General features: G+C 42.5%; 2 protein-coding genes across 3 annotated transcripts in view; one reads left to right on the top strand and one right to left on the bottom strand.

Annotated features, from left to right (window-relative positions):
* The window catches only part of cep55l (centrosomal protein 55 like), a 43,153-nt gene extending 35,388 nt beyond the window's left edge, over positions 1 to 7,765 (bottom strand). Inside the window, exons 1-2 of one of the 2 annotated variants that reach the window (XM_087999004.1) lie at positions 7,650 to 7,765; positions 4,615 to 4,779 (exon numbers count right to left, since the gene is read on the bottom strand). In XM_087999004.1, coding sequence (XP_087855130.1) covers positions 4,615 to 4,701 — 87 coding nt within the window. In that variant the 5' untranslated portion in view covers positions 4,702 to 4,779; positions 7,650 to 7,765. The remainder of the gene's footprint in view (positions 1 to 4,614; positions 4,780 to 7,649) is intronic. The other variant, XM_087999006.1, reaches the window with a different exon arrangement.
* Positions 7,766 to 21,235: 13,470 nt separating this feature from the next.
* The window catches only part of LOC122561091 (myoferlin), a 227,388-nt gene continuing 223,750 nt past the window's right edge, over positions 21,236 to 24,873 (top strand). The window contains exon 1 of the mRNA XM_087999003.1: positions 21,236 to 22,596. Coding sequence (XP_087855129.1) covers positions 22,509 to 22,596 — 88 coding nt within the window. The 5' untranslated portion in view covers positions 21,236 to 22,508. The remainder of the gene's footprint in view (positions 22,597 to 24,873) is intronic.

Below are 24,873 nucleotides of genomic sequence, written 5' to 3'. Positions count from 1 at the left end.
TTTTAAATTCTGGATTAGTGGTGCTGGAAGAGCACAGTGGTTCAGGCAGCATCCTGAACTGCTGTGCTCTTCCAGCACCACTAATCCAGAATCTGGTTTCCAGCATCTGCAGTCATTGTTCATTGTTTTTACCAGGGAGTATTTTTACCTATTGTTTTTACCAGGTCCATTTTAAAGTCTGATAACAGCGGGTAAGAAGCTATTCTCAAATCTGTTCATTCAAGTATACAAATGTTTATGTCTTCTGCCCAACAGAAGGGCATGGAAGAGAATATAACCAGGCTGCGGGGAGTCTTTGATTATTGTGGTTCTGTTCGCCGAGCTGGGAATTTGTGTTGCAGACGTTTCGTCCCCTGTCTAGGTGACATCCTCAGTGCTTGGGAGCCTCCTGTGAAGCGCTTCTGTGATGTTTCCTCCGGCATTTATAGTGGTTTGTCTCTGCCGCTTCCAGTTGTCAGTTCCAGATGTCTGCTGCAGTGGTATATTGGGCCCAGGTCGATGTGTTTGTTGATAGAATCTGTGAATGAATACCATGCCTCTAGGAATTCCCTGGCTGTTCTCTGTTTGGCTTGTCCTATAATAGTAGTGTTGTCCCAGTTGAACTCATGTTGCTTGTCACCCGCGTGTGTGGCTACTAAGGATAGCTGGTCGTGTCGTTTCGTGGCTAGTTGGTGTTCATGGATGCGGATCGTTAGCTGTCTTTCTGTTTATCCTATGTAGTGTTTTGTGCAGTCCTTGCATGGGATTTTGCACACTACATTGATTTTGCTCATGCTGGGTATCGGGTCCTTCGTCCTGGTGAGTTGTTGTCTGAGAGTGGCTGTTGGTTTGTGTGCCGTTATGAGTCCTAGTGGTCGCAGTAGTCTGGCTGTCAGTTTAGAAATGTTCTTGATGTATGGTGGTGTGGCTAGTCCTTTGGGTTGTGGTATGTCCTCATTCCGTTGTCTTTTCCTTAGGCATCTGTTGATGAAATTGCGGGCTATCCGTTTTTGGCAAATACATTGTATAGGTGTACTTCTTCCTCTTTTTGCAGTTCTGGTGTGCTGTAGTGTGTTGTGGCCCTTTTGAACAGGGTCTTGATGCAACTTGGTCTGTGTGTGTGGCTTTCCTGTATACCTTTGTGGCGAATTCTCCGTTCGGTGTTCTCTGTATCATCATGTCTAGGAATGGGAGTTGGTTGTCCTTTTCTTCCTCTCTAGTGAATCGGATTCCTGTGAGTGTGGCATTGATGATCCGGTGTGTGTTTTCTATTTCTGTGTTTTTAATTATTACAAAGGTGTTATCTACATATCTGACCCAGAGTTTGGGTTGAATTTGCGGTAAGACTGTTTGTTCTAATCTTTGCATTACAACTTCTGCTATGAATCCAGAGATGGTTGAGCCCATGGGTGTGCCATTGACTTGTTTATATATTTGGTTGTTGAATGTGAAGTGTGTTGTGAGGCACAGGTCCAGTAGTTTGAGTATGCAGTCTTTGTTGATAAGTTCCCCGTCTTGTTGTCTGTTCTGTATGTCCAGCAGGTTGGCTATTGTTTCTCTGGCTAGGGTTTTGTCGATAGAGGTGAACAGTGCCGTTACATCAAATGAGACCATGGTTTCTTCCTTGTCTATGTGTATATTTCTGATGATGTCCAAGAATTCCTGTGTTGACTGTATAGAGTGTCTGGATCCGCTGATCAGGTGTTTCAGTTTCTGCTGTAGTTCTTTAGCCAGTTTGTGTGATGGCGTCCCTGGTAGTGATACTATGGGTCTGAGTGGGATGTCTGGTTTGTGCACTTTAGGTAGTCCATAGAATCTGGGGGTGGTGTTGCTTTCAGGTTTCATTCTTTGTAGGTCAAACCTGGTTATCTGTCTGTTTTTTTTGTAGGTTCCTCAGTGTGTTGTTTATCCTATTGGTGAGCTGCGGGGTGGGGTCAAACTCCCTCTTTTGGTAGGTGTTGGTATCTGCCAGTAGTTGTTGCGCTTTCTGGATGTACTCTGCTTTGTCCAGGATGACCATCATTCTGCCTTTGTCTGCTGGTAGTATGATTATGTTCTTATCGTTTCTTAGTGTTTTTAGTGCTTCCCTCTCCTTGGTGTTGAGGTTGTGTGTTTGTCTTTTCCTTGTTATCAGGGGTACAATACTTTGTCTCACTGTTTGTTGTGTCTCTTCTGTCAGTCTATTGTTTCTGAGTGTGCATTCTAGTGCTGCTAGGAAGTCTGATGTCTACTATTATAGGACAAGCCAAACTGAGAATAACCAGGGAATTCCTAGAGGCATGGCACTCATCCACAGATTCTATCAACAAACACATCGACCTGGACTCAATATACCGACCACTGCAATGGACAGCTGGAACTGACAACTGGAAGCAGCAGAGACAAACCACTATAAATGCCGGAGGAAACATCACAGAAGCGCTTCACAGGAGGCTCCCAAGCACTGAGGATGTCACCTAGACAGGGGACGAAACGTCTGCAACACAAATTCCCGAGCTACAAATCTTTTCACAAACTTTGAATATGGATTGTCTAATAGGGACCTTTTCCAATATTTCCAGATAAGGGACTACATACAGAAGAAGACCACGCTCCTGGTTTAATGTTACAAATCAGACGTGGAGAAAAGAATACCCCAGTGTATGGGTGCTCTTGCACTCAGTACTTTATATCATTTATAGAAAGGTCGCGCCCTGGGGGACATGGAAGGACTCTGTAGGATGTGGAATGGAGAGTTAGGAGAGGATATTTCATCGGAGGTATGGGAAGACATCTTGGGGAATGTAAGGAAAATCTCAGCATGTAACAGGCGCAGGCCATGCAATTGAAGGTCTTACACAGGGCTCATATGGTGCCAGAGAGGCTAGCTAAGTTTAAGAGAGGAGTATCGTCAGGGTGTCACAAATGTAAAATTAGTATAGGCACTCCTCACACACTGTTACTGGTCCTGGTGTAAGATCTAGAGATACTGGAATGGTATAGTAAGGGAGCCAAAGGTCATCCTTTAGGGATTAAAATTAACATAGATCCAGTATTTCTTCTTTTGGGGTTTCCAAATTTGCCCTCTCTGGGGGAACACGGGAATAGATTGTGTAATATTCTAATCCACTGTGCAAGGAAGAACATTCTAGTGCAGTGGACATCAGAAAACCCCCCAGGTCTTATGGGGTGGCGTATGCTGGTGATGGAGCACCTTCCCCAAGACTGCTTCACAAATATGGTACACCGAAAAACGGAACAGTTTTACAAAACTTGGTGGCTCTTTTTAAAATTATATTGATGCTGACTTATCAGCAATATTAATTAGGGCCATGGTATAGCCGTGGGGATTGGTATGAGTGCCTGTGGGACCCCGGGAGGAGAAGACTGGGGAAAAAAGAATATGGGTACTGCAGGGGGTACTCCCAGGGATGGGAGCCTCAGTGGATGAGTGAGATAGAATAAAGTGGTGAGATATTATTTAATTTAAGTTATTTGAATTTAGTTTATGTTAGTATTTATTTAATGTATTTGTAGTTTAGTTTAAGTAAAGTAGATATGCTTGTTCTGGTAGAAAAGTAGGTCGTTTATTAACAATGATACTGTGTTATGGCCTTTTTTATTCTGCCTTTTTTTCTGTTTTGATGGTGTTTTTTTGTACATAAATGTTTTGTAAAAGATTTAAAAAGGTTTTCAATAAAAATATTTATATTAAAAAAAATTGCCACCTTTTTGCAACTCTCTGACGTACTACCGATATCAGCTTCCATCCTTATCCAAATCACGAGTGCGCAAATGAAAGTTGGCAGCCACCACACTTGGAGTGGGTAGATTAAGTTTTTTTTTCGATTTTGAGGGAGCAAAACTTATGAGTGATGTGAGGCTCTTAAAAGGGCAATTGCATTAAACAGACGGTTACACAGTACAAATTAAATACATCTGTCACTGCAGAATTCTAGGAGTGAACCCCGTGCATTGACCAAATACGACAAATGCAATGTTGACCATGTCATTGAATTCTAAAACCTTTAGTTATGGCTGTGAAGCAGAAGTAATGTCAGATGAGTTTAAGGTTTTACCTAAGTTCTACAGTTCGCAAGTACATTCCAAGGTCACGCAGCCTGCTCAAGGTCCACTTAGGTCTGTAAAATGTGGACATCATTATCCTGTATGCAATGTTTGCATAACGTGGGCAATGGGCAGTGAAGGAGAATATCACCCTTCTTATCGGTATCCTACTGCATGTGTACCAAATGGCTTGCATAGTATACATCTGAACCAGGTGTACATTGTAAAAGATCCATGTAGAAGCATCCTATTGCCCTCCTTCCTGTCCTAAAGATTGTAGAGTAATGTTTAAATGCCATTTGTGTGTGCTCCAAATGCTGACTGAGCAAATTTCTTAGGAGTTGCTTTGTTTCTGATATTGCCCATATAGGCTCATTAGAACCATTTCCAATGCATCCAGGCACAGAAGTTATTGTTATCTCTGTGGCTGATGCATTACAAGTGTGTATGGAAATTGACCGTGTGAATGCAACTGGTGCCTGCAGAAAACAAGATAGGGACTGAGTTGTGAAACGGGGATAGAAGCTTGAGCATGTTAAGAATATATTCACACGTAAAGTGGAAGCAGCGCAGCACTTGACAATTAACCTTATTTGGTGGCTGGATCATAGAGGCCTTGGCATCCCTGCATAGGCAATCTTTATCCACTCCTGCAACCTCAGGGATTCTCTCCATCTACGGCGTAATGAAACAAATGTTGGGCACTCCACCACCCATCTTGGTCTTCTCTGCCAAATGGTAGGCAGATTACACCTGCAATAAGACAAAAGGATGGATGGAATGAGTTGAGAGTGGCAGGCACAGCTCTTAGTGGTGGTGTAGGCAGGGGAAAGATTGTGAGGTGTCCTGAATGAGTAATAAGAACAGAGAACAAGAAGGATCCATTGTAAAGGCAATGGGTTGAGTGAGAGCCATTGACAGAAAATGCTGAAAAGAATAGTGAGAACGATAGAGCACAAGCCCTTGAGGGAAGTGGGTAAAGTAGCAGAGTTAGAATGACTGCAAGATTGCAGAGAGAAAACGGCAGCCCAGGCACAGAAAGTCATTAACCTTCTTATGGCATTGCTGTGTCTGCCTCCAAGATCAAACTACCTCAAGCAACCCATTCCCAGTACCACATTTTGGTAGAAGTGAAAAACGCCACCAGATACAAGGAGAGGTCACCTGAGAGAGTACCACAATAGACAGGCAAAGAGAAAGAAGGCTGCATATTGAAAGTAAATTATGTCGCAGCAGTAGGAAATACAGTTAAAACAGCATTTGTAGAACTAATGAGGGCTAAATATTCATTAGTAGTTATGATAATTGTACAATATGAGGTAAATATGGATAAACAGATGTACGAAGTCTTGCAACTAATAGAATGAAAGAATTAAGATCAAAGAATGTGCGAGTCTGTTAAAAGAAAAAAAACTAGCAGATCTGATCAGGATGTTGCAGACAATCTGACTGTATTCTTCGTGTCAGTTCTCACAAAATAGGAATTGACAAATATCAGTAATCAAAACTGAGGCTGCACCACATATTACAGACAGAAGATAGTGAACAATATTACTCAGAAAATGAAAGTATTAAATATCCATCAAATTTCTGATTTTCATCGGATATCTTTACAACTCAGAGGAATCAGGGTGAGTTTGCCAATTGGATACAAAATTGGTTTAACATCAGGAGACAGACAGTGATGGTGGAGGGTTGTTTATCAGACTGGAGGCTTGTTACCAGCTGTATTCCACAGGGATCGGTGCTGGGTCCTCTTTTGTTTGTCATTTATGTAAATCATTTAGATGAGAATATAGAAGGCATGGTTAGTAAGTCTGCCATTGACATTAACATTAATGGTATTGTGGACAGAAGATCATGCAAGATTACAAAGACATCTTGAGCAATTGGATCAATGGACTGAAGAGTGGCAGAAATAAGTTTAATTTGGATAAATGCAGAGTATTGCATTTTGGTAAAACAACATGGGCAGGACTGATACAATTAAAAGTAGGGCTTTGGATAGTGTTGTAGAACAGAGAGACCTAGGAGTTCTAGTACATGATTCTTTGAAGTTTGCATCACATACAGAGAGGTTGATTAAGAAGAGGTTCAGCATGCTTGTCTTCATTGCTCAGACATGTTGAGTATAGGAGTTGGGACATTATGTTGAGGTTGTACATAACGTTGGCAAAGCCTCCTCTGGAGTACAATGTCCCATTCTAGTCTCCCTGTTAGCAGAAGGATATTATTAAACAGGAGAGGGCTCAGAAGAGATTTTCCAGGATGTTGCTGGGAACGGAGGGTTTGGGTCATAAGGAGAGGCTGAATAGGCTGGGACTTTTTTCTCTGGAGCGGAGGAGTTGCAGGTTTATAAAGTTATATAAAATCATGAGGGGTAGAGATAAGGTGAGTGGCAGGCGTCTTTTCCTTAGGATGGGGAATTTCAAGACTAGGGGACATATTTTCAAGGTGGAGGAGAAAGATTTTAAAAAGACACGAGGAGCAATCTTTTTACAGAGGAACTGGTGAATGTAGGCACAGTTACAACATTTAAAAGACGTTTAGATACGTAGATGAATAAAAATTTTTGGAGGGATTTTAGTCAAGTGCAGGCAGGCGGAACTAGAGTCGAGAATGCACCACACTCTCAACTCTGATCTCCAGCATCTGCAGTCCTCAGTTTCTCCCAGGCAGGTGGGACTAGTTTAGTTTGGAATTATGGTTAGCATGGACTAGTTGGACGGAAGGATCTGTTTCTGTGCTACATGACTCTATGACTCTATGAATTAAAGGAAGTGTTCAGTGATGTTCCTGCTCGGTGTTTGTTCAGAATATTAATAATAGATTTGCAAAGATTAACAGAACTGCTATATTTCTTTTTCTTAGACAGTATGAGAACCAACTTAGTATTCATAAAGGTAGGCAATTGATTAAAATGAAGTTTACTGCAAATAATTGACGAATAACGTTTGCATTATGTTACTTTCAGTAAGATCACATGTTGGTGACAGGCTTCCTTTTGTATCCAGCAATAACCACAAACCACAATTATTCATAAATTCATCAGCCATAAGACCTATTTTTATGTTTCGATTCTTCTCTGCTTCCTGAATTTTCAAAATTTAATACTGCGAGTATTAACATGGTATGAATACGTTTCTTGCTATGTGCTGGCCATTTAAAAATAAATTACCGGTAGCTTTCACATTTTGCTGAAATATTAGAGAAGTCATGCTATGGAAACAGGAATAGCTCAATGCTGCAATAGCTGTGTAATAGTGCATGCATTCCATCATGGGATTTCCAAGTGCAATTCCTATGTTAAAATGACAAGCTGTTGCACTTAATGTTCCTACAACCTATTAGGATGCACTGTATTGCTCTAATGAAAATTTCAAAGTTGACAGAACAATATTATTCTGTTAAAATTATTTGTCATGCATCTATGTTTTATTGCCTGTCTCTGAGAGATGACAGTATATATATGGAAGAATACACAGCAGAGACACTTAAAGCTTTATAAAACTCAAATAATTTATGAAACATTTAAATGAATAACACACTTTTTACTACTAGAGATAGCTCAATCACTGTTTTTCACTACCCTGGGTTCTGTAACTAAATCCAAATGTTATTACCTGGGAGAGTTAGCAGCTGACCAGGCTGGAACTCTTCTCAACATCTTCACTACGCCTCTTGACGTAAGGTACCTCCTGCAGAGTTATTCTTCGAAGACCTGCTGAAAATCAAGGAATTTCCTGGGCTGCTTTATACACTGGCCTCTGTGGCAAGTGTGTGCAGTATTTAGAATTATCTGTGCATGTGTCTAATCCTGAATGTTTTGTTCTTATTTGGTAGAGACAGCAGTTACTGATTTCCTGCAAGCTTAGCTCTTAGCAGACCTGAATGATTAGTTTAATTCCACTCACATAACAGCCCATTGTAAAGCCTCTTATCAGTTTTTGTTATCTTCAGCCTTATCCAACAGTTAACCATTGTATCTGCCCGTTCGGAACCTGTAAAGTGTACAGATTTTCCAGTTTACTATCTGCTTCAGAAATTGAAGACTAAATAATTTATGGACATTGCAACCTCTATTGCTACTCTATCTGCTTCTCTCATAATACTACCAACTTAATACTTCATAAAAATCCATAATGCCATGGGCAGTGCTTGCAGTTAAGTTCTGGCATTGATAAGTATGTACTTAGGACGATAGAAGGATCAGGCTGCAAAATACTTGCTCATTTGGGTCTGCTTCATCTAGGAATCCTGAGGCCAATTGCAATATCCAAATTACTGCATTAGTTAAGATCAACATATTTAGTGCATATTGAGTTATCAGAGTTGTGTGTATATATTCTGATTGGTACTGTTCCATACCACTGTCAATTGTGACTTACTGTCTGATTAAAAGAACACTTTGATTCTCATTTTTTCAGACAGTTCAAGTACTGACAAGATCATGTACATTGGAGGTATGATTCTGTAATCCTGTTTTCTGAGTGTGCTCACAGGAACCAATGCTGAGAATTGGGAGTCTCAGCATTGCAATTCTATATGTGGCTAGTGATCCATGGAGGCATAATTCCCAGCAGGGAATGTCAGATCATAGAATCCCCAATAGCAGCTTCATCCTCTATGCTTGGTAATTGTTACCTTTAAAATGTTGTTGGTTCATTTGACCAGGTTTTTTTCCATGCACAACACCTATGATTTTTGTTTTACCAGGCTGAGCAGATACACTACGTAACATGGGACAAGGTCTGTACAATACCTACCCGACTGCTGCGTAGTAGGTACATTATCTGTCACCTAGGCAGCAATTGAGCCAACCACAACGAGAATGCAAAGGAATCCTAAAAATGGATTTAAGCAACTTTTGCAACCACCCAAAAAAAGAACACCTATGCTGGGATTTTATGTTTTGGTTTACAGTAATCTTGTAAGTTGGTAGCCTATTTGTTTTGTTATGGGCATGTTTACCTTTTAACGTTGGCCTGAACCAATTGAAATAGTGAATCATTACAGCCTTGCTTATATGATTTGATTTGATTTATTGTTGTCACATGTACCGAGATACAGTGAAAAGTGTTGTTTTGCATGCTTTACAGGTAGATCGTACCATATAAAGCGCATAAAGATAACAAAACAGAGTGCAGAATACAGTGTTACAGCCACAGAGAAGGTGCAGAAAGAGATTAATATTAACGTTAATGAGGTACATTCAAAAGTCTGATAACAGAGGAAAGAAACTCTTATTGAATCTGTTCATGCATACATTCAAACTTTTATATCTTCTGTCCTGTAGAAGAGGGTGGGAGAGAGTATAACCGAGGTGGGCGGTGGGGGTGGGGCAGTTCTTTGGACTCTTCCCAAGCCAGCGGGAAGTAGAAATGGAGTCAATGGTTCGAAGTGGTTTGCGTGATGGACTGGGGCTGTGTTCATGACTTTTCTTTCTATCTTAGGAAGAGCAGTTGCCGTTACCATGCTGTGATGCATCCAGAGAGGATACTTTCTATGGTGCAACTATAAAAATTGGTGAGACTCTTTGTGGACATGCCAAATTTCCTTAGCCTTTTGAGAAAGTAGAGGCATCACTGTGCTTTCTTGACCATTGCTTTAATATGGGTGGACCAGGACAGATTATTGGTGATCATCACTCCCAGTAACCGGGTGCTTTCGACCATCTCCAGCTCAGCACCACTGATGCAGAGAGGGGCATGTCCTCCACTCCGCTTTCTGGAACCAGTGACCAGCTCCTTTGTTTTGTTGACATTGATGGTGAGATTGTTGTCTTTACACCGTGCCGCTGATATTTGACAGGAATCTGGATTTGCACTTGAGCAGTCTGCCTCCTAACTGATGAAAGGATTCAGCAAGGGCAGTTAGTTTTAAGGTTGTTAACTCCTTGCTTATAAATACTGTCTTAAACTTCCCTATCATACCATGCCTGAGGAGCTCTGAAAGCTTGCAATTTCAAATAAACCTGTTGGACTTTAACCCGGTATCGTTTGATTTTTGACCTTGTCCACTCCAGTCCAACTCCAGCATTTCCACATCAATCTCTTGCCTCTACTGTGTCTCGTCGTTATTTGAGATCTGACTTACAACTTGTGGAGTCATCAGCAAATTTGTAAATGGGATTGGAATGGAATTTGGTCACACAATCATGAGTATATAGGGTGTACAGTAAAGGGCTGAGAGTATGTAACCTTATGGATGACTGGTGTTGAGGATTATCATGGAGGAGGTGTTGTGGCTTATTTTTACTGATTGTGATCTATGGGTCAGGAAGTTGAGAATCCAGTTACAGAGCCGGGAGCTGCTCAGAGTTTGGAGATGAGTTTGCTTTGAATAATGATGTTAAAGCAGAGCTGTAGTCAGTAAGTAGGAGCCTGACTTGTTATCCAGATGTTCCAGAGATGAGTGTAGAGCTGGAGAGATGGCATCTGCTGTGGACCTGTCGTGCCGGTGGGCGAATTGCAAAGGATTGAGGCAATTTGGTAGTCTGGAGTTGATATGAGCCATGAATAACCTCTCAAAGCACTTCATAGTAATGGAGGCCAGAGCTACTGGGCGGTATCACTGATGCATGCTGCATAACTTGTCTTCAGCACCAGGGTTATGGTGGTCTTATTGAAAATGGGAACTTCTGTTCGAAGTAAGGAGAAGTTAAAGATGTCAGCAAATAATCCCACCAGCTGGTCTGCACAGGATCTAAGTGCATGGCTACAGACTCCACCTGAGCCAGTCACTTTCCATAGATTCACTCTCAAGAAGGTTGATCTAATGTCTGCGGTGGTCACCATGGATACACGTGTATCTGAGGATGTTAGCACAGGTGGCAGCATTTCACTGACCTTCTGTTCAAAGCGGGCGAAGAATGCATTGAGCTCATCTAGTAGGAATATATTATTTTGCCTGAGAATTCTGTAGTTGCAAATCAAAGTTCATGAAAGTTTTACAATGACAAATCCAATGCTCACTGGTAAGGAATCTCTGTAATCACGTCTTCTTTGAAGTGACTCATAGAATACTGATAGGAATTGTTGGTTCAGATTCTAAACTCTCCAATGTTGTCATGATTAGGGCTTTCTCAGCATTTAAATGAAATGCTTATGGCAAAATGGCATAAAGGCAACCTGCATAAGCAGCCTAATTTATAAATATAAATCTACACCCTGTGCATGTCACACCATCAGAGTAATAATAACCACCTTTCATCATATAATGTACCGGAGAACACATGGGTGTCTCGCCATGCCCACCTCTCCATGTTAAAAAAAATAGTCAACACCAAACTATCTTACTACTACATTCAGGCTAAAGTTCATACATACATTAACAGGAAAGATAATTACACATTAACTGACCACATTTCCACTTTTGGGATGGCCAAAACTAAAAGACGTCAACATAAGATGGTCAATAGGAAATGAGACAGGGAATTCTGAAGGAATGGTGAGAATGTAGAAATTGGAGGGATTAGCTAAGGTGAATAATGCAGATGCATTTAAGGGAAAGCTAGAAAAGAGAGTAGAGAACACAGAGTTATGCTGAGTTCACTATTGGTAGAAGCTCATATGGAGCATAAACATTGGGTTGAAAGGCCTGTTTCTGTGCTTGAAACGTACTCCCAGGTCCCTCAGTTGTTTGCTCAGAGTCAGACACTTCATTTCCAAGGAGTAAATCGTCTCCTTATTTTTCCTGGCAAAATACAACAGCATACACAAATAAAGTTGTAGAGCAGAACAGCTCTGATGGAGGCAATGTGGCCCACTCAGTCTACATCAACTCTTTTACAAAGCAATACAGGCTTGGGTTTGGAGATTGAGAGTGGGAGAGGAGTGAGTCATTGCAATGGAATCAACCAGGGACGTGGTGAGGTGGGGCTGGGGAAAGGGGCAGTCTGGGATAGAGAGAGGCAGGGCTGGAAGACAGGCAGCAGTCTGGGATAGGGAGAGGTAGGATTGGGGAGACAGGCAGCAGTCTGAGATAGATAGAGGCAGGGCTGGGGAGACAGGCAGCAGTCTGGGATAGGGAGAGGTAGGATTGGGGAGACAGGCAGCAGTCTGGGATAGAGAGAGGCAGGGCTGGGGAGACAGGCAGCACTCTGGGATAGAGAGAGGCAGGATTGGGGAGACAGGCAGCAGTCTGGGATAGAGAGAGGCAGGATTGGGGAGACAGGCAGCAGTCTGGGATAGAGAGAGGCAGGGCTGGGGAGACAGGCAGCAGTCTGGGATAGAGAGAGGCAGGGCTGGGGAGACAGGCAGCTGTTTGGGATAGGGAGAGGTAGGATTGGGGAGACAGGCAACAATCTGGGATAGAGAGAGGCAGGGCTGGGGAGACAGGCAGCAGTCTGGGATAGAGAGAGGCAGGATTGGGGAGACATGCAGCAGTCTGGGATAGAGAGAGGCAGGGCTGGGGAGACAGGCAGCTGTTTGGGATAGAAAGAGGCAGGATTGGGGAGTGAGACAGCAGTCTGGGATAGAGAGAGAGGCAGGATTGGGGAGACAGGCAGCAGTCTGGGATAGAGAGAGGTAGGATTGGGAAGAGAGGCAGCAGTCTGGGATAGAGAGAGGTAGGATTGGGGAGTGGGGCAGCAGCCTGTGATGGTGAGAGGCAGGGCTGGGGAGACAGGCAGCAGTCTGGGATAGAGAGAGGCAGGGCTGGGGAGACAGGAAGCAGTCTGGGATAGAGAGGGGTAGGATTGGGGAGACAGGCAGCAGTCTGGGATAGAGAGAGGCAGGTCTGGGGAGACAGGCCGCAGTCTGGGATGGAGAGAGGCAGGGCTGGGGAGACAGGCCGCAGTCTGGGATGGAGAGAGGTAGGGCTGGGGAGACAGGCAGCAGTCTTGGATAGAGAGAGGGAGGACTGGGGAGACAGGCAGCAGTCTGGGATAGGGAGAGGTAGGATTGGGGAGACATGCAGCAGTCTGGGATAGAGAGAGGCAGGGCTGGGGAGACAGGCAGCTGTTTGGGATAGAAAGAGGCAGGATTGGGGAGTGAGACAGCAGTCTGGGATAGAGAGAGAGGCAGGATTGGGGAGACAGGCAGCAGTCTGGGACAGAGAGAGGCAGGATTGGGGAGACATGCAGCAGTCTGGGATAGAGAGAGCAGGGCTGGGGAGACAGGCAGCTGTTTGGGATAGGGAGAGGTAGGATTGGAGAGACAGGCAGCATCTGGGATAGAGAGAGGCACGGCTGGGGAGACAGGCAGCAGTCTGGGATAGGGAGAGGGAGGACTGGGGAGACAGGCAGCGGTCTGGGATAGAGAGAGGTAGGATTGGGGAGACAGGTAGCAGTCTGGGACAGAGAGAGGCAGGATTGGGGAGACATGCAGCAGTCTGGGATAGAGAGAGGCAGGGCTGGGGAGACAGGCAGCTGTTTGGGATAGGGAGAGGTAGGATTGCAGAGACAGGCAGCAGTCTGGGATAGAGAGAGGCAGGGCTGGGGAGACAGGCAGCAGTCTGGGATAGAGAGAGGCAGGATTGGCGAGAAAGGCAGCAGTCTGGGATAGAGAGAGGCAGGGCTGGGGAGACAGGCAGCTGTTTGGGATAGAAAGAGGCAGGATTGGGGAGTGAGACAGCAGTCTGGGATAGAGAGAGGCAGGATTGGGGAGACAGGCAGCAATCTGGGATAGAGAGAGGTGGGATTGGGAAGAGAGGCAGCAGTCTGGGATAGAGAGAGGCAGGATTTGGGAGAGAGGCAGCAGTCTGGGATAGAGAGAGGTAGGATTGGGGAGTGGGGCAGCAGCCTGTGATGGTGAGAGGCAGGGCTGGGGAGACAGGCAGCAGTCTGGGATAGAGAGAGGCAGGGGTGGGGAGACAGGCAGCAGTCTGGGATAGAGAGAGGTAGGATTGGGGAGACAGGCAGCAGACTGAGATGGAGAGAGGCGGGGCTGGTGAGACAGGCAGCAGTCTGGGATAGAGAGGGGTAGGAATGGGGAGACAGGCCTCTGTCTGGGATAGAGAGAGGCAGGTCTGGGGAGACAGGCCGCAGTGTGGGATGGAGAGAGGTCGGGCTGGGGAGTCAGGTAGCAGTCTTGGATCGAGAGAGGGAGGACTGGGGAGACAGGCAGCAGTCTGGGATAGGGAGAGGTAGGATTGGGGAGTGGGGCAGCAGTCTTGGATAGGGAGAGGTAGGATTGGGGAAACAGGCAGCAGTCTGAGATGGAGACAGTGAGAGAAAGACCAGTGATGTGGATTGGGTAAGAGGAAGGGGCTTCTTTGGGTGGGCTTACACCCCAGGGAGAATGCTGATGGCTTTGTGATAAGGAGAATCTCAGGCCTTGGGTAGATGGGTGGTGAAATAACTCGACGGAGGCTGGTATCCCATCATCTAGTCACCCTTTATTTATATGTGTATAGTACTTGACCCTGGTTTGGCTTCCTCAGAGCCAGCTCTGTGAACAGAACCTCTGACAGTAAGTTTGGTCAAGTCTGACATTCTCATTAGAAATCTGCGCAGAGCATGCTATATTTTATCTAAGTTTCTAATGCTTTCTAAATAATATTTTTAAGGAAGGATTTCATTTCCTTTTCTCGCACCAAGCCATCAGTTACCAGGACCTTTTCTGTTGTCCTTCATTATTACACAGCAATCACATTAGCCTCAAATTGTCCACTCATTTAATGATTGTGTTCTTATCCCAACTTCTCCTGATTCCCCAAAAGTATTGCCATACAATATTTTATGTTCAGCTGGAAGCATAAATGGAGTCCTCATTTAGCATTGTATCTAATAGATGGCCTACCTCGTGTAATGCTCTGTCAGCTGGCTTCAAGCAATTTAGTGAAGTATGAATCAAGATGTTTGTGCCATTAGGTTTATTGGGAATATGCAGCCTTATGGATGGCTGCTTCTGAAACACCACCCAGTATCTCTCTTAAATCAACCTGCTTGGACATATTATGACACCCCTCCGGGGCCACCACATGCTGAGGTGGGACTTGAACACAGACCTTCTAGTCCAAAGATGGGGACACTACCACTATGCAACTAGACTCTTTAACTCTCTTTATTTGTGATCACACTCCTCCATTAAATAATGCCCATTTCTTGAGTGTGTTTAACAACATAATCAACAACCCACCAAAAATACGCCCTCAGTGCTGAGCCCTGTGGCAGTCCAGATGATGTGCTCAAGCCTTGAGTATGGAGCCTGACCTCATGACTTTTTGACTCAGAAACAGGAGGGCTATCATTAACTCAAGTATTACTACATAAAGCAGTTAACATCTTCGGAAAGATTATAACATGCTGTGCCTTGCAATAGTTTTTTTGTGGTTAATTGATTTACCAAGATTGCTGATGACAATCTCACAAGATTCTTTCCTATCTTAGTCACCAAGTGACTGCGAACCCCCATAATGTCATTGCCTTTTAACTGCCTTCTGAAACAGCAAGCTATACTGAGTTATGCCAATTGCAATTTGGTTGCAAGCAAGAACATATCATGTACAGACTGTTGGCTTTTTTATCCTGAAACAAACTAAAATAAAGAATAGGGTTATATGTTCTGTCAGATTTTTGACTCATGTTTATTGTGTAGCTCAGGCCAAGTGAAAGTTTGTTTGCAGTGTGTGCAGTGGAATGGTCTTGAGTCTTCAAAAACAGGAGTTATTCTGTAAGCAGTCTCTCTCAGAGAGACTGATAGACAGCGCTGTGGCCCAACAGAATCCCCAGAGTTGCATTCTCTCCTGCTCCATGGGAGTAGCGTGTTTTTAATTAATAAGACATGAAATTTCCAAACTAATGCTTTAAAATAGCAACAATATTATTAACAAACATCAGCTTTATGTTTCTAAATACAATTTCATCATTATTATGTTTCAGATTTACCATTACAGCAATCTCAATTTATGTGTTCTATCAATTTATTCATACATTATAAGTTTGTATATTTTGGACATAATTCTGAAACTGAAGAAATTTCAAAGGGGAACCGCAAGCATCTGCCTCTAACATAGAGTTTAGAACATGGATAGCTTGGAAGTTGCATGATTTACTTGTCAGGAACATTAAATATATCTACTTATCAAAATACTTTGCATTAACAACCAATGGAGTAATATATTTCTGAATTGAAAGACCCTTCTAGTAGCCCTGTTGAACCTCTGAAAAAATAAATTGTGATTTCATCATTCTATTACCAAAGACCTATTTCATCTTTTCTGATAGTGTATCTATTTTGTTATTCTATTAAACACTTTAATGTTATTAACTTCAGTGGAACGGTGTCATTTATCTGCTCGCATACAGTACTGGATGAGCTTGTTACTGATTTGTTTTAGCTTTCTCGAAATGCTTCCTAACCCACCTCACTTTTCTTTTCAGTGAGTCCATTTTTAACTAAGCAAATTTCCCCAAATCACTATGTCACAATTTCCACACAAGAGAGAACCTAAGCAACACCCCTTAAAGTTCAATAGCATTACCATAGCTGAACCACCCACTATTAACAATGGGGATCACCACTGACCAGAAACTAAACAGGACCAGCCATCTATCATAATCATCTGGATATGATGCATTATCCTCCACCTTTTCTGCCACCACTGAAGATATATTTCCCAACCACTAAAGATATAGTTTCCTCTCCACCCCAATCTAAATTTTCCCTCTGTGATTCCCTCATTAGGGATGCCCCCCACTATGCACCCCACACCTATCACCTTCCCTTGCTGCCTCAAGAGGTGTAAAACTTGGGCCCAGACCTCCCCCCTCACCTTTGTCCAAGGCCCCAAAGGATCTTTTCACATCTGGCAGAGACATCCACCCACCTCATCTACTATGTCTGTTGCTCTTGATGTGGTCTCCTTTACATTGGGGAGACAGGACACCAACTCGCAGAGCGTTTCAGTTAACATCTCTGGGACACATGCATCCAACAACCCCACTACTCTGTGGCCGACCACTTCAACTCCTCCTCCCAATCCCCCAAGGACATGCAAGTCCTAGGCCTCTTCCACCGCCAAATCAAAGCCACCCACCAACTGCATGAGGAACACCTCATCTTCTGCCATGGGCCCTGTCAACACTGACTTCACTAGTTTCCAAGTCTCTCCTCCCTCCACCTCATCCCAGATCCAACCCTCCAACTCGGCACTGCCCTCTTGATCTGTCCCACTTCTCCATCTTCCTTCCCAGCTATCCGCTCCAACCTCCCCACCAACTTATCACAACTACCTCCCCAGCTGAATTTACTTATCACCTTCTACCTACACTCCCCAGATCCCTACCCAGACCTCCTTATTTATCTCTCGTCCCTCTTCCCCCCTCTACATTCCTGATGAAGGGCTTATGCCTGAAACATCGACTTTTCTGCTCCTCAGATGTTGCCTGACCTGCTGTGCTTTAAAAACCCCACCCTTTTTGACTTTCCAGCACCTGTAGTCCTCACTTTCTTCCTACAAGAGAAGGTCAAGGGGCTTCGAAGTAACACATTTCCTGTCTCTGCAGTGCCAATGAATGATCTGAATGGCACAAGTCATGAGTTTAATGGAATACTCTCCATTTTTCTGCATGTGGAAGATAAAAAGTGTCAACAGCATGAATCTGTTCTGTAGTAATTCTCATGTTCTTGTGGATCTTTCTGTGCATAGATACATGGATATTATTTGTGAGAACCTTGTGTTATGTCTTTGGTTGTTGTCATTTGAGTTCCTAACCCATAATAGAGATTTATATGTCTAAATTTCATGAACATGTGAATGTAATGATTAAAGATATTCATTTCAATTTAGGATTGTGTACTAAAATTAAGTTAACAATGTCGGTGAATAAAGTTTACTTACTGAATTGTGTCAAATAATTGGGACACAGCTAAATATTGCCATTTCTTTATGCAATTTAATAACACCCTGGCCTACTGAAAATGCCATCACAGTTAACCAAGGGTTTGAGATTGCTTTAGAAAAAGTGTTGTAACTATCATCTTACAAAACCAGAAAACTAAAGATCAATGTGAAGCACCCCTTTAGATCCTACAAGAATGCACAGTGAGTACTCTGGATTAGGTTCATTCAGTGAGCAATCAAAAGTGGCCCAAACGTGACTTTACCAGAAAATATCAACTTTATAGTGCAGGATAATTTATGATTTTATCAACTTGCACTATGTTCATAGATTTACCTACGGGGCTTGTTAGCAGGTCTGACACAACTTCACCTGTTCCACAAACCTTTCAGAAGGCTTATTGTTCCAGGGTAACCCAAGGTAGCTAGACAACTTTCAGAACCAAAAGGAATGTTGTTAAGTCCGTTCATTAGTTCACTATGCAAGCTTGCTAAATCTTGCTACATCAAAGCCATCCTGCTACCCAGATCAGATACTTTCATTTAATCTATTCCACAAACTCATGAAGATCCCTAAGGCCATTACTTTTCATCTGGGAAAGTGTCCAGTCTTTCTGGAAGGTATCTCAGCTATTTCACACTACTACTATGGAGCAGCAACAAAATTATTGCTTGTCAAGTTACTGACTGTTCCCCAACCAGCCCTTGCTGGCAGAATCCATAACATAGTGCTCAAGGTCAGATGCAAATCTGCAGTTAGGCAACGTTTGCTGGTTAATCCTGAGTGTGAAGAATTACACTGACAACCAATTTAAGATTGCCAGTCAGGTTTGCAGTGTGGTGCACTTGCTTCTACTGGAGAAATGCTGATTAAGTAGCAAGTTGACTCTGATCAGTTGAAATGTTTTCATATTAATACATAGAGCTCTGTTCTTGACGGACAGAAAGAATATGTATATGCAGTGAGCCTATTCAATTGAGCAAAATAGGTGACAGCCATTTGCTGGATAATTTCCTAGATTAACACCTTGACCATTCATGATGAAAGGCTCCCGCCCAAAACATCGATTCTCCTACTCTTCGGATGCTGCCTGACCTGCTGTGCTTTTCCAGCACCACACTCTTGACTCTGATCTCCAGCATCTGCAATCCTCATTTTCTCCACCTTGACCAGTGAGTCAACCTTCCTATTTTAAAATGTAAACAATACCCAGCATTTAACTGACAATCATCATTATCTGGCACATTCCTAATTGCAACATCACTATCAATCAGTGTTTACTTGTCAAAAAACCAGCACTCTCTTTTCATTCAGCATAATTATTGGTTTTACCTTTAAATTGGTAATAACCAGCAAATTATGTCCAATTGCATTATCACATTTAATGTTGAGCACTGTGTAAATTGGTAATCTTACAAACTATTCTGATGAGTGAAAGATAAAAAACAAACTTTGACAAAATATTTCTTTGATTCAGCAATGTATTTGTGACCATCAGGACATATTTAATCTTACCAGACTGTAGGTTTCTCCAGAGTTCATGAACAAGACCGACTGATTTTTGACTGCATGGTAAAATGGACTGACCTTCTTGAGGATGGAAGATGAAGACAGTAAAGTCACATTGCTGAATTTAAATTTCTGTGAAATATGTTTCTGAGTAGAACTGGAATTAAATTATCAGGGCATGATTCAAAAGAGGGGGAACGTGACCTGGTTGTGTGGAGATGATAGTGTAGTGGTAATGTAATTTAATAATTCAGTGGTCCAAGATAGTGCTTTAGAGACATACGTTCAAATCCCATTGCAGCTGGTGGAAATTCAGTTAATTAGCAATATGAATTAATTGAAAAAGCATCGAAAGTTAGTCTGACTAATGGCAACTGATAAACTTGTAAGATCCATCTGGTTAACTATATCTTTTAGGTAAGGAAATCTACTGTTCTTACCTGGTCTGACCTACATGTGACTCCAGACACACAGCAATGTGGTTGATTCACCTTCAATGCAAAGCAAACCAATCCTTCTCTAGATTCATTAGGGTTGGGCAATAAATGCTGGCCTTGGTGATAGCATAACCTGAGAGTAATGTAAATTATAATGAATGAAAAGTATAGGTCTAAGTATTAAATTTATGTTTTTCTCACAGAGACGAATGTATCCTTACTCTTTTAAGATAACTTGCAAAACTAAAAAAAAACCTTTGATAGTCTAGCCATTAGCCAGGGCATTGGAACGATGGAACAGATAAAGATCTCTAAACACTGCCTAAACACCCTATCTATTGATAAGAGTGTCTGGCAGTCAGCATGGCTTGCAGCACTTGTGGCAACATATTGGATGTCTATGTTCCCTTGTGATTTGTCACATGTGAAGCAACCAGCACACAGAAATGCGTAACAATGGTTTTTACTGAAGAACATATCTCAGAGATACACAACAGCAAAACTTGAAATGGTTAATGTGGTTCCAGAGAGATAAACGCATGTTTAAATCATCAGGCATTGGCGTAAAATCCAACAAGAAACTATTTAACTCACAGATCATTCAGAATTCAGTTATACATGAATAGGAAGGGTTTGGAGGGATATGGGCTGGGTGCTGGCAGGTGGGAGTAGATTGAGTTGGGATATCTGATCGGCATGGATGGGTTGGACTGAAAGGTCTGTTTCCATGCTGTACATTTCTATGACTCTATGACTCTACTTATCAGAGGGACTGAAACAGAGATTGAGGTATAGCAGATTATAAATTGGGATAATTCAACTACAGAGAAATGTAATACATAAAATAAGCAATTTAAAAATACATTTATTAAATAAAATGAAATCAAAATACTGCAGATGTTGGAAATCTTAGCTGCACCTTCTTGCCCTTGGGGAGCTTGGCTGTGGCAGAACTGATGGCATCGGCGATGGCAGTGAGTGTGGGCCCAGCAGCAAGAGATGGCACTGGAGCGTAACCATTGGTGGGATGGCGAAGGACTCAAGATGGTGGTGGTGGCACCAGTGTCAACAGCAGGTCTAACATCAGCGCTGGCTGAAAAGGGCTACACTCTTGTTCAGGAAGGTCTTGGACTCTGATACATCTATTGATTCCAAGATGGCGTCAGCAAGCTGGGGCCAATGGAGCGTAATGGCACCAGAGTGTGGTGACTTCCACATTGATGGGGCTGGTGCATGTGGCAGCAAGGCGCAAGGCAGTGGGATTGGCAGCAAAGTGGCGGCTGCAGCGATGGTGGCGTTGGTGGGCCCAGCACAGGTTGTGTTGGTGAGTCCTGCTCGAGACTCATGGCACCAGTAGTGGCAAGGGTGATCTGGCCATTTTACTTTCCTTTTGTTTCTGTTTCTTTAATTTTTAATTCTAACTATTATGTTCTAAGATATCGTCGGAGAGTGGTGACTCTGCATTCTTTTCGCGATACTCTCGTACTCAGCTACACATGACAATAAAATCTAATCCAATCTAAAATCTGAAGCAAATGGGGAAGTTGAAGAAACTCAGCAAGTCTGGCAGTATCTATGGTGAGAGAAATAGAGTTAATGTTTTAAATCGAGTAGGGCTTTTTAAAACATTCTGAAGAAGAGGCATTCTTGGTTCCAAACATCAAAGAAATTCAAAGCAGCATCATTGGAAGAATATAGGCTTTTGAAGTTATTTTGAGGGATCAGACATTCCACTAGTTAAATGGCCCATAGCTTTTCACACTGTAGAATTGCACAGTATTCAAACTCCTGACCACTGTGGAGAGAAACTTGAAATATAGAAACTGAAGTATCAAGGACAGGAAAGATAGAAATGACCCAAAATTTGCAGAGTTTTTGAGTTGAAACAAAAGATGTGATAACGTCGTTTGCGGCATTTGTCAATCTTGTTAGTGACCTGAGTACACAAATGCTACTTATTGTAATCAGTAAACATCTATACTTTATCAATAATAGTCTTAACCATGGAAAAAAAATTAAAGTGTTATTTTCTTGACGTTATTGGTTGGGATCACTGCCATTCATCTCAGATTCCTCCCTTTGAGGTGAAACGGCAAATGAGTGCAGAACTGGTCTCCGCAGTGACTGTGATTTCATTGAATCAGTATTTTACCATGCTGTTGGTTTTGTGCAGAAAATGGGCCAATTTCTAACCTGATCAGAGGGGGAGGGGGAAGGGGTCGTGATTAACTCGTGAAAGTAACAAATCTTGTGCAGCTACTTACAGATTTGAAAAAGCCAAGGTTGTAACCTGAACCTGAATTAACCTCCACCTTTTTGTTTGGCAGGGTGGGGGAGACAGGGATTGGTTTTAACTGGTTGACCTTGCCGGTAGTTATTGGAACACATGATATGGGTTTACCAAAAACAATCGCTGCTCAGTTGTGACGCTGAAACTAGCTTCCCTGAGGCGTGTCTTTGCATTTTCCACTATTTTCACCAAGTTTCTTTTCACATTCGCGCTACGTGGCAATGGTTCCTCTTCAAGTATAAACTCTCTTGTCTCTTTGCCGGTCCTAGCCTCTGTGAAGTGACGCAGGTATTGGTTTACAGGTGTGGTAACCAATCCGCCTGAACTGCTCCATCTCTCGCCAAAAGAGGCTTCAGTAAGCAGTTCCCCTTTCGCTGCTGGCGAAGCTGACAGTACGTTAAAGATGTCAGCCTGAGTTCAGTTGCTGTAAATTTCTGTCTTTGCTGCTGGGGATTTCGAGATGCTGCGAATTGTAGTAGAATCCGCCAGTAACCTTCCGGACTCAAAATTTGGAACTCCCGACCCAATAGCGTCGGTCACTTTCAAAGGTGAGTGTGTTAGGATACAACCGAGCGATGCCCCAAACATGCATTTTTAAAAGCCTGCAGCCCAGTTGTAAACGCTGGGGTGGAGTAGCTTTAAGACTGTCAATCTCCTTGTAAATTGCTATGGTTAAAAAAAATTGTTTTAGTAGCTGCTCGTTGCTAATGCTGCAGATGCCCAGTGAAGTAGTGTGTTCGCCCCTCCAACCAAAGCTGCTTTAACTTATCTCAGGCATTGATTTTCCTGCTTTTCGTCGTGGAACGTAAACCCAAAAGTTTAAAACCACCACTGTCTCCTTGAGCCCTACAACCTCTCCTTCACATCAAGTACTAAGCTCTCTCTATTGAATTCATGTTGCTTTAAGGTGTGGCCGCCTCTTTTTTTTTTGTTCATCGGAAAGTTTAAGCTTGGAAATTGAAGCTCGTTCCTATAGAGTGACTCACTTCTCTTTTAGGGTTGCTCTAGTTAAAAATCCGACATAACTTTGGAACAGACCTTCTAACGCCTTTGTTTTCGTAACACACTTTTTAAGGGGCTTGGGAAAAGTTTGCACAGTTTTTATTTACACTGGTACAGCATGAATTCAATCTCGAGATAAACGAATAGGGCTAATGTAGTCCTGACTACCACAGTGGGTTGTACATAACAAATGAGAAGCTAAAGCTCGAGTACTGTACAGATTCCTTTCTTTCTCACTTCTGTGTAACCCTGTCTAATTTTATTATAGGCCTAACTGCTATTGTCAAACTTGTTTTGTGCTCCTTGATATGTAAACAAGCAGGAGTCCACCAGCAACAACACTTGGGTTTATCCAGTGGAAAGCTAGGATTGTGTTTTTTTTTTAAGTGGTGGGGGCAGATTTTTTTCCCCCTCCTCTGTCACTGCAAATGTTTTACTTTTATGCTGAGTTGTGACGATGAATGTCCTGGCATGTCAGAGTGAACTAATTTCCACCTGGCTGTGACAATTGCCTCAGGTAAAGGAACAGCAAATCAACAAGTTGCTGCTGCTTTTGCTCCCTTACTGGAGATGTATGTGGTCTTATGAAATTGGAACAGAATCTTATTTGACTGAAGCCCACTGCGCCTCTCCTTCAGTTTGCCATGTATCTGAATAAGTTAGTTTGTTGAGGGGAGGGGAGAGAAAGGGAGAAGGTGAAAGGGTAATGGGCAAACATGTAACTCTATTTTGCTGAAATTTATTAGGAAGGAAAAATTAGATAAATGCTAATTACATAACTTCCCAAGGGTTTTGTTTCAATCAAATGAATGATTTGTGTGTATACTTTTGAGAGCTTTAGAAAAGTTATGTATTTCTTCAGGATTGTTTGAGAGACTGAATTGACCCTGGTTCATAATTAAGTATTCATGTGTATTAGTTATCTTCTAAAATTAAAATGCAATGCTTTCATTAATAACCAGTCCCTGATTTCTTTCAGTGATCTGAAACATTTAATTATAATTAAAACTTTATATGAAGCTTATCCTAAAACTAAACACTGGTAGAATTGTTGAAAATGTTTCTGTTAAATACAGAATCCCGAGTGAAGAAATTTTCTTTGAGACCACCAATCCAACAATCCCCTGGTCCAATCCTAACTTGACCGTAATGGTTCTGGTCTCCAATAAATATACAGGACCCATGTGTGATGTTCCTCCATCACTTTGTAACTTCAGTTGCTAATGTCTCAAATAACTTGGATTCAGAAAGTTTATTGAGCATGCTTGACAAATCTACTGGAATTCTCTTTGAGGATTGAACTTGTGGAGCTGAAGGGGAGCCAGTTGTTGTAGTTTGAGCTTTCAGAAACTTTTGACAAAGCCGCAACTAAGAAATTAATGTGAGTTTGGCGATAGTGTATTGATTGGGACAAAACTGGTTAGCAGCCAGGAAATGAGAAGGAACGAACAGATCTCTTTCTGAATGGTAGGCAGTGACCAATGGGGATCAGTGCTCGGACCCCAGCAATTTGCAATGTATATATTAATGATTTAGATGGGGACTGAATTTCCAAATTTGCAGTTGAGAAGGGTGGACTGTGCGGAGGCTGCAGAGATGTTTCTGAGATTTGGACAAGTTGAATGAGTGGACAAAGGCTTAGTAGACAAACTGTGATGTGAAGTTATCCACTTTGATAGCAAATACAGGAAGACTGATTATCTGGCTGTAAAGCAGAGAGATCAAGGTGAAACAAGACCTAGGTATCCTTGTAACTAGTTACTGAAGGTAAGCATGCAGGTGGTAAATAAGCTAAATGATATGTTGACCTTCGTAGGGAGAGG

The sequence above is a fragment of the Chiloscyllium plagiosum genome, unplaced genomic scaffold, assembly GCF_037043375.1.
Source record: "Chiloscyllium plagiosum isolate Xiang-an unplaced genomic scaffold, Cpla_swu_hap1 HiC_scaffold_22, whole genome shotgun sequence".
Classification (NCBI taxonomy): domain Eukaryota; kingdom Metazoa; phylum Chordata; class Chondrichthyes; order Orectolobiformes; family Hemiscylliidae; genus Chiloscyllium; species Chiloscyllium plagiosum.
The sequence above is the reverse complement of the archived record's forward strand: the minus strand, read 5'-3'. Positions and strand labels throughout refer to the sequence as shown.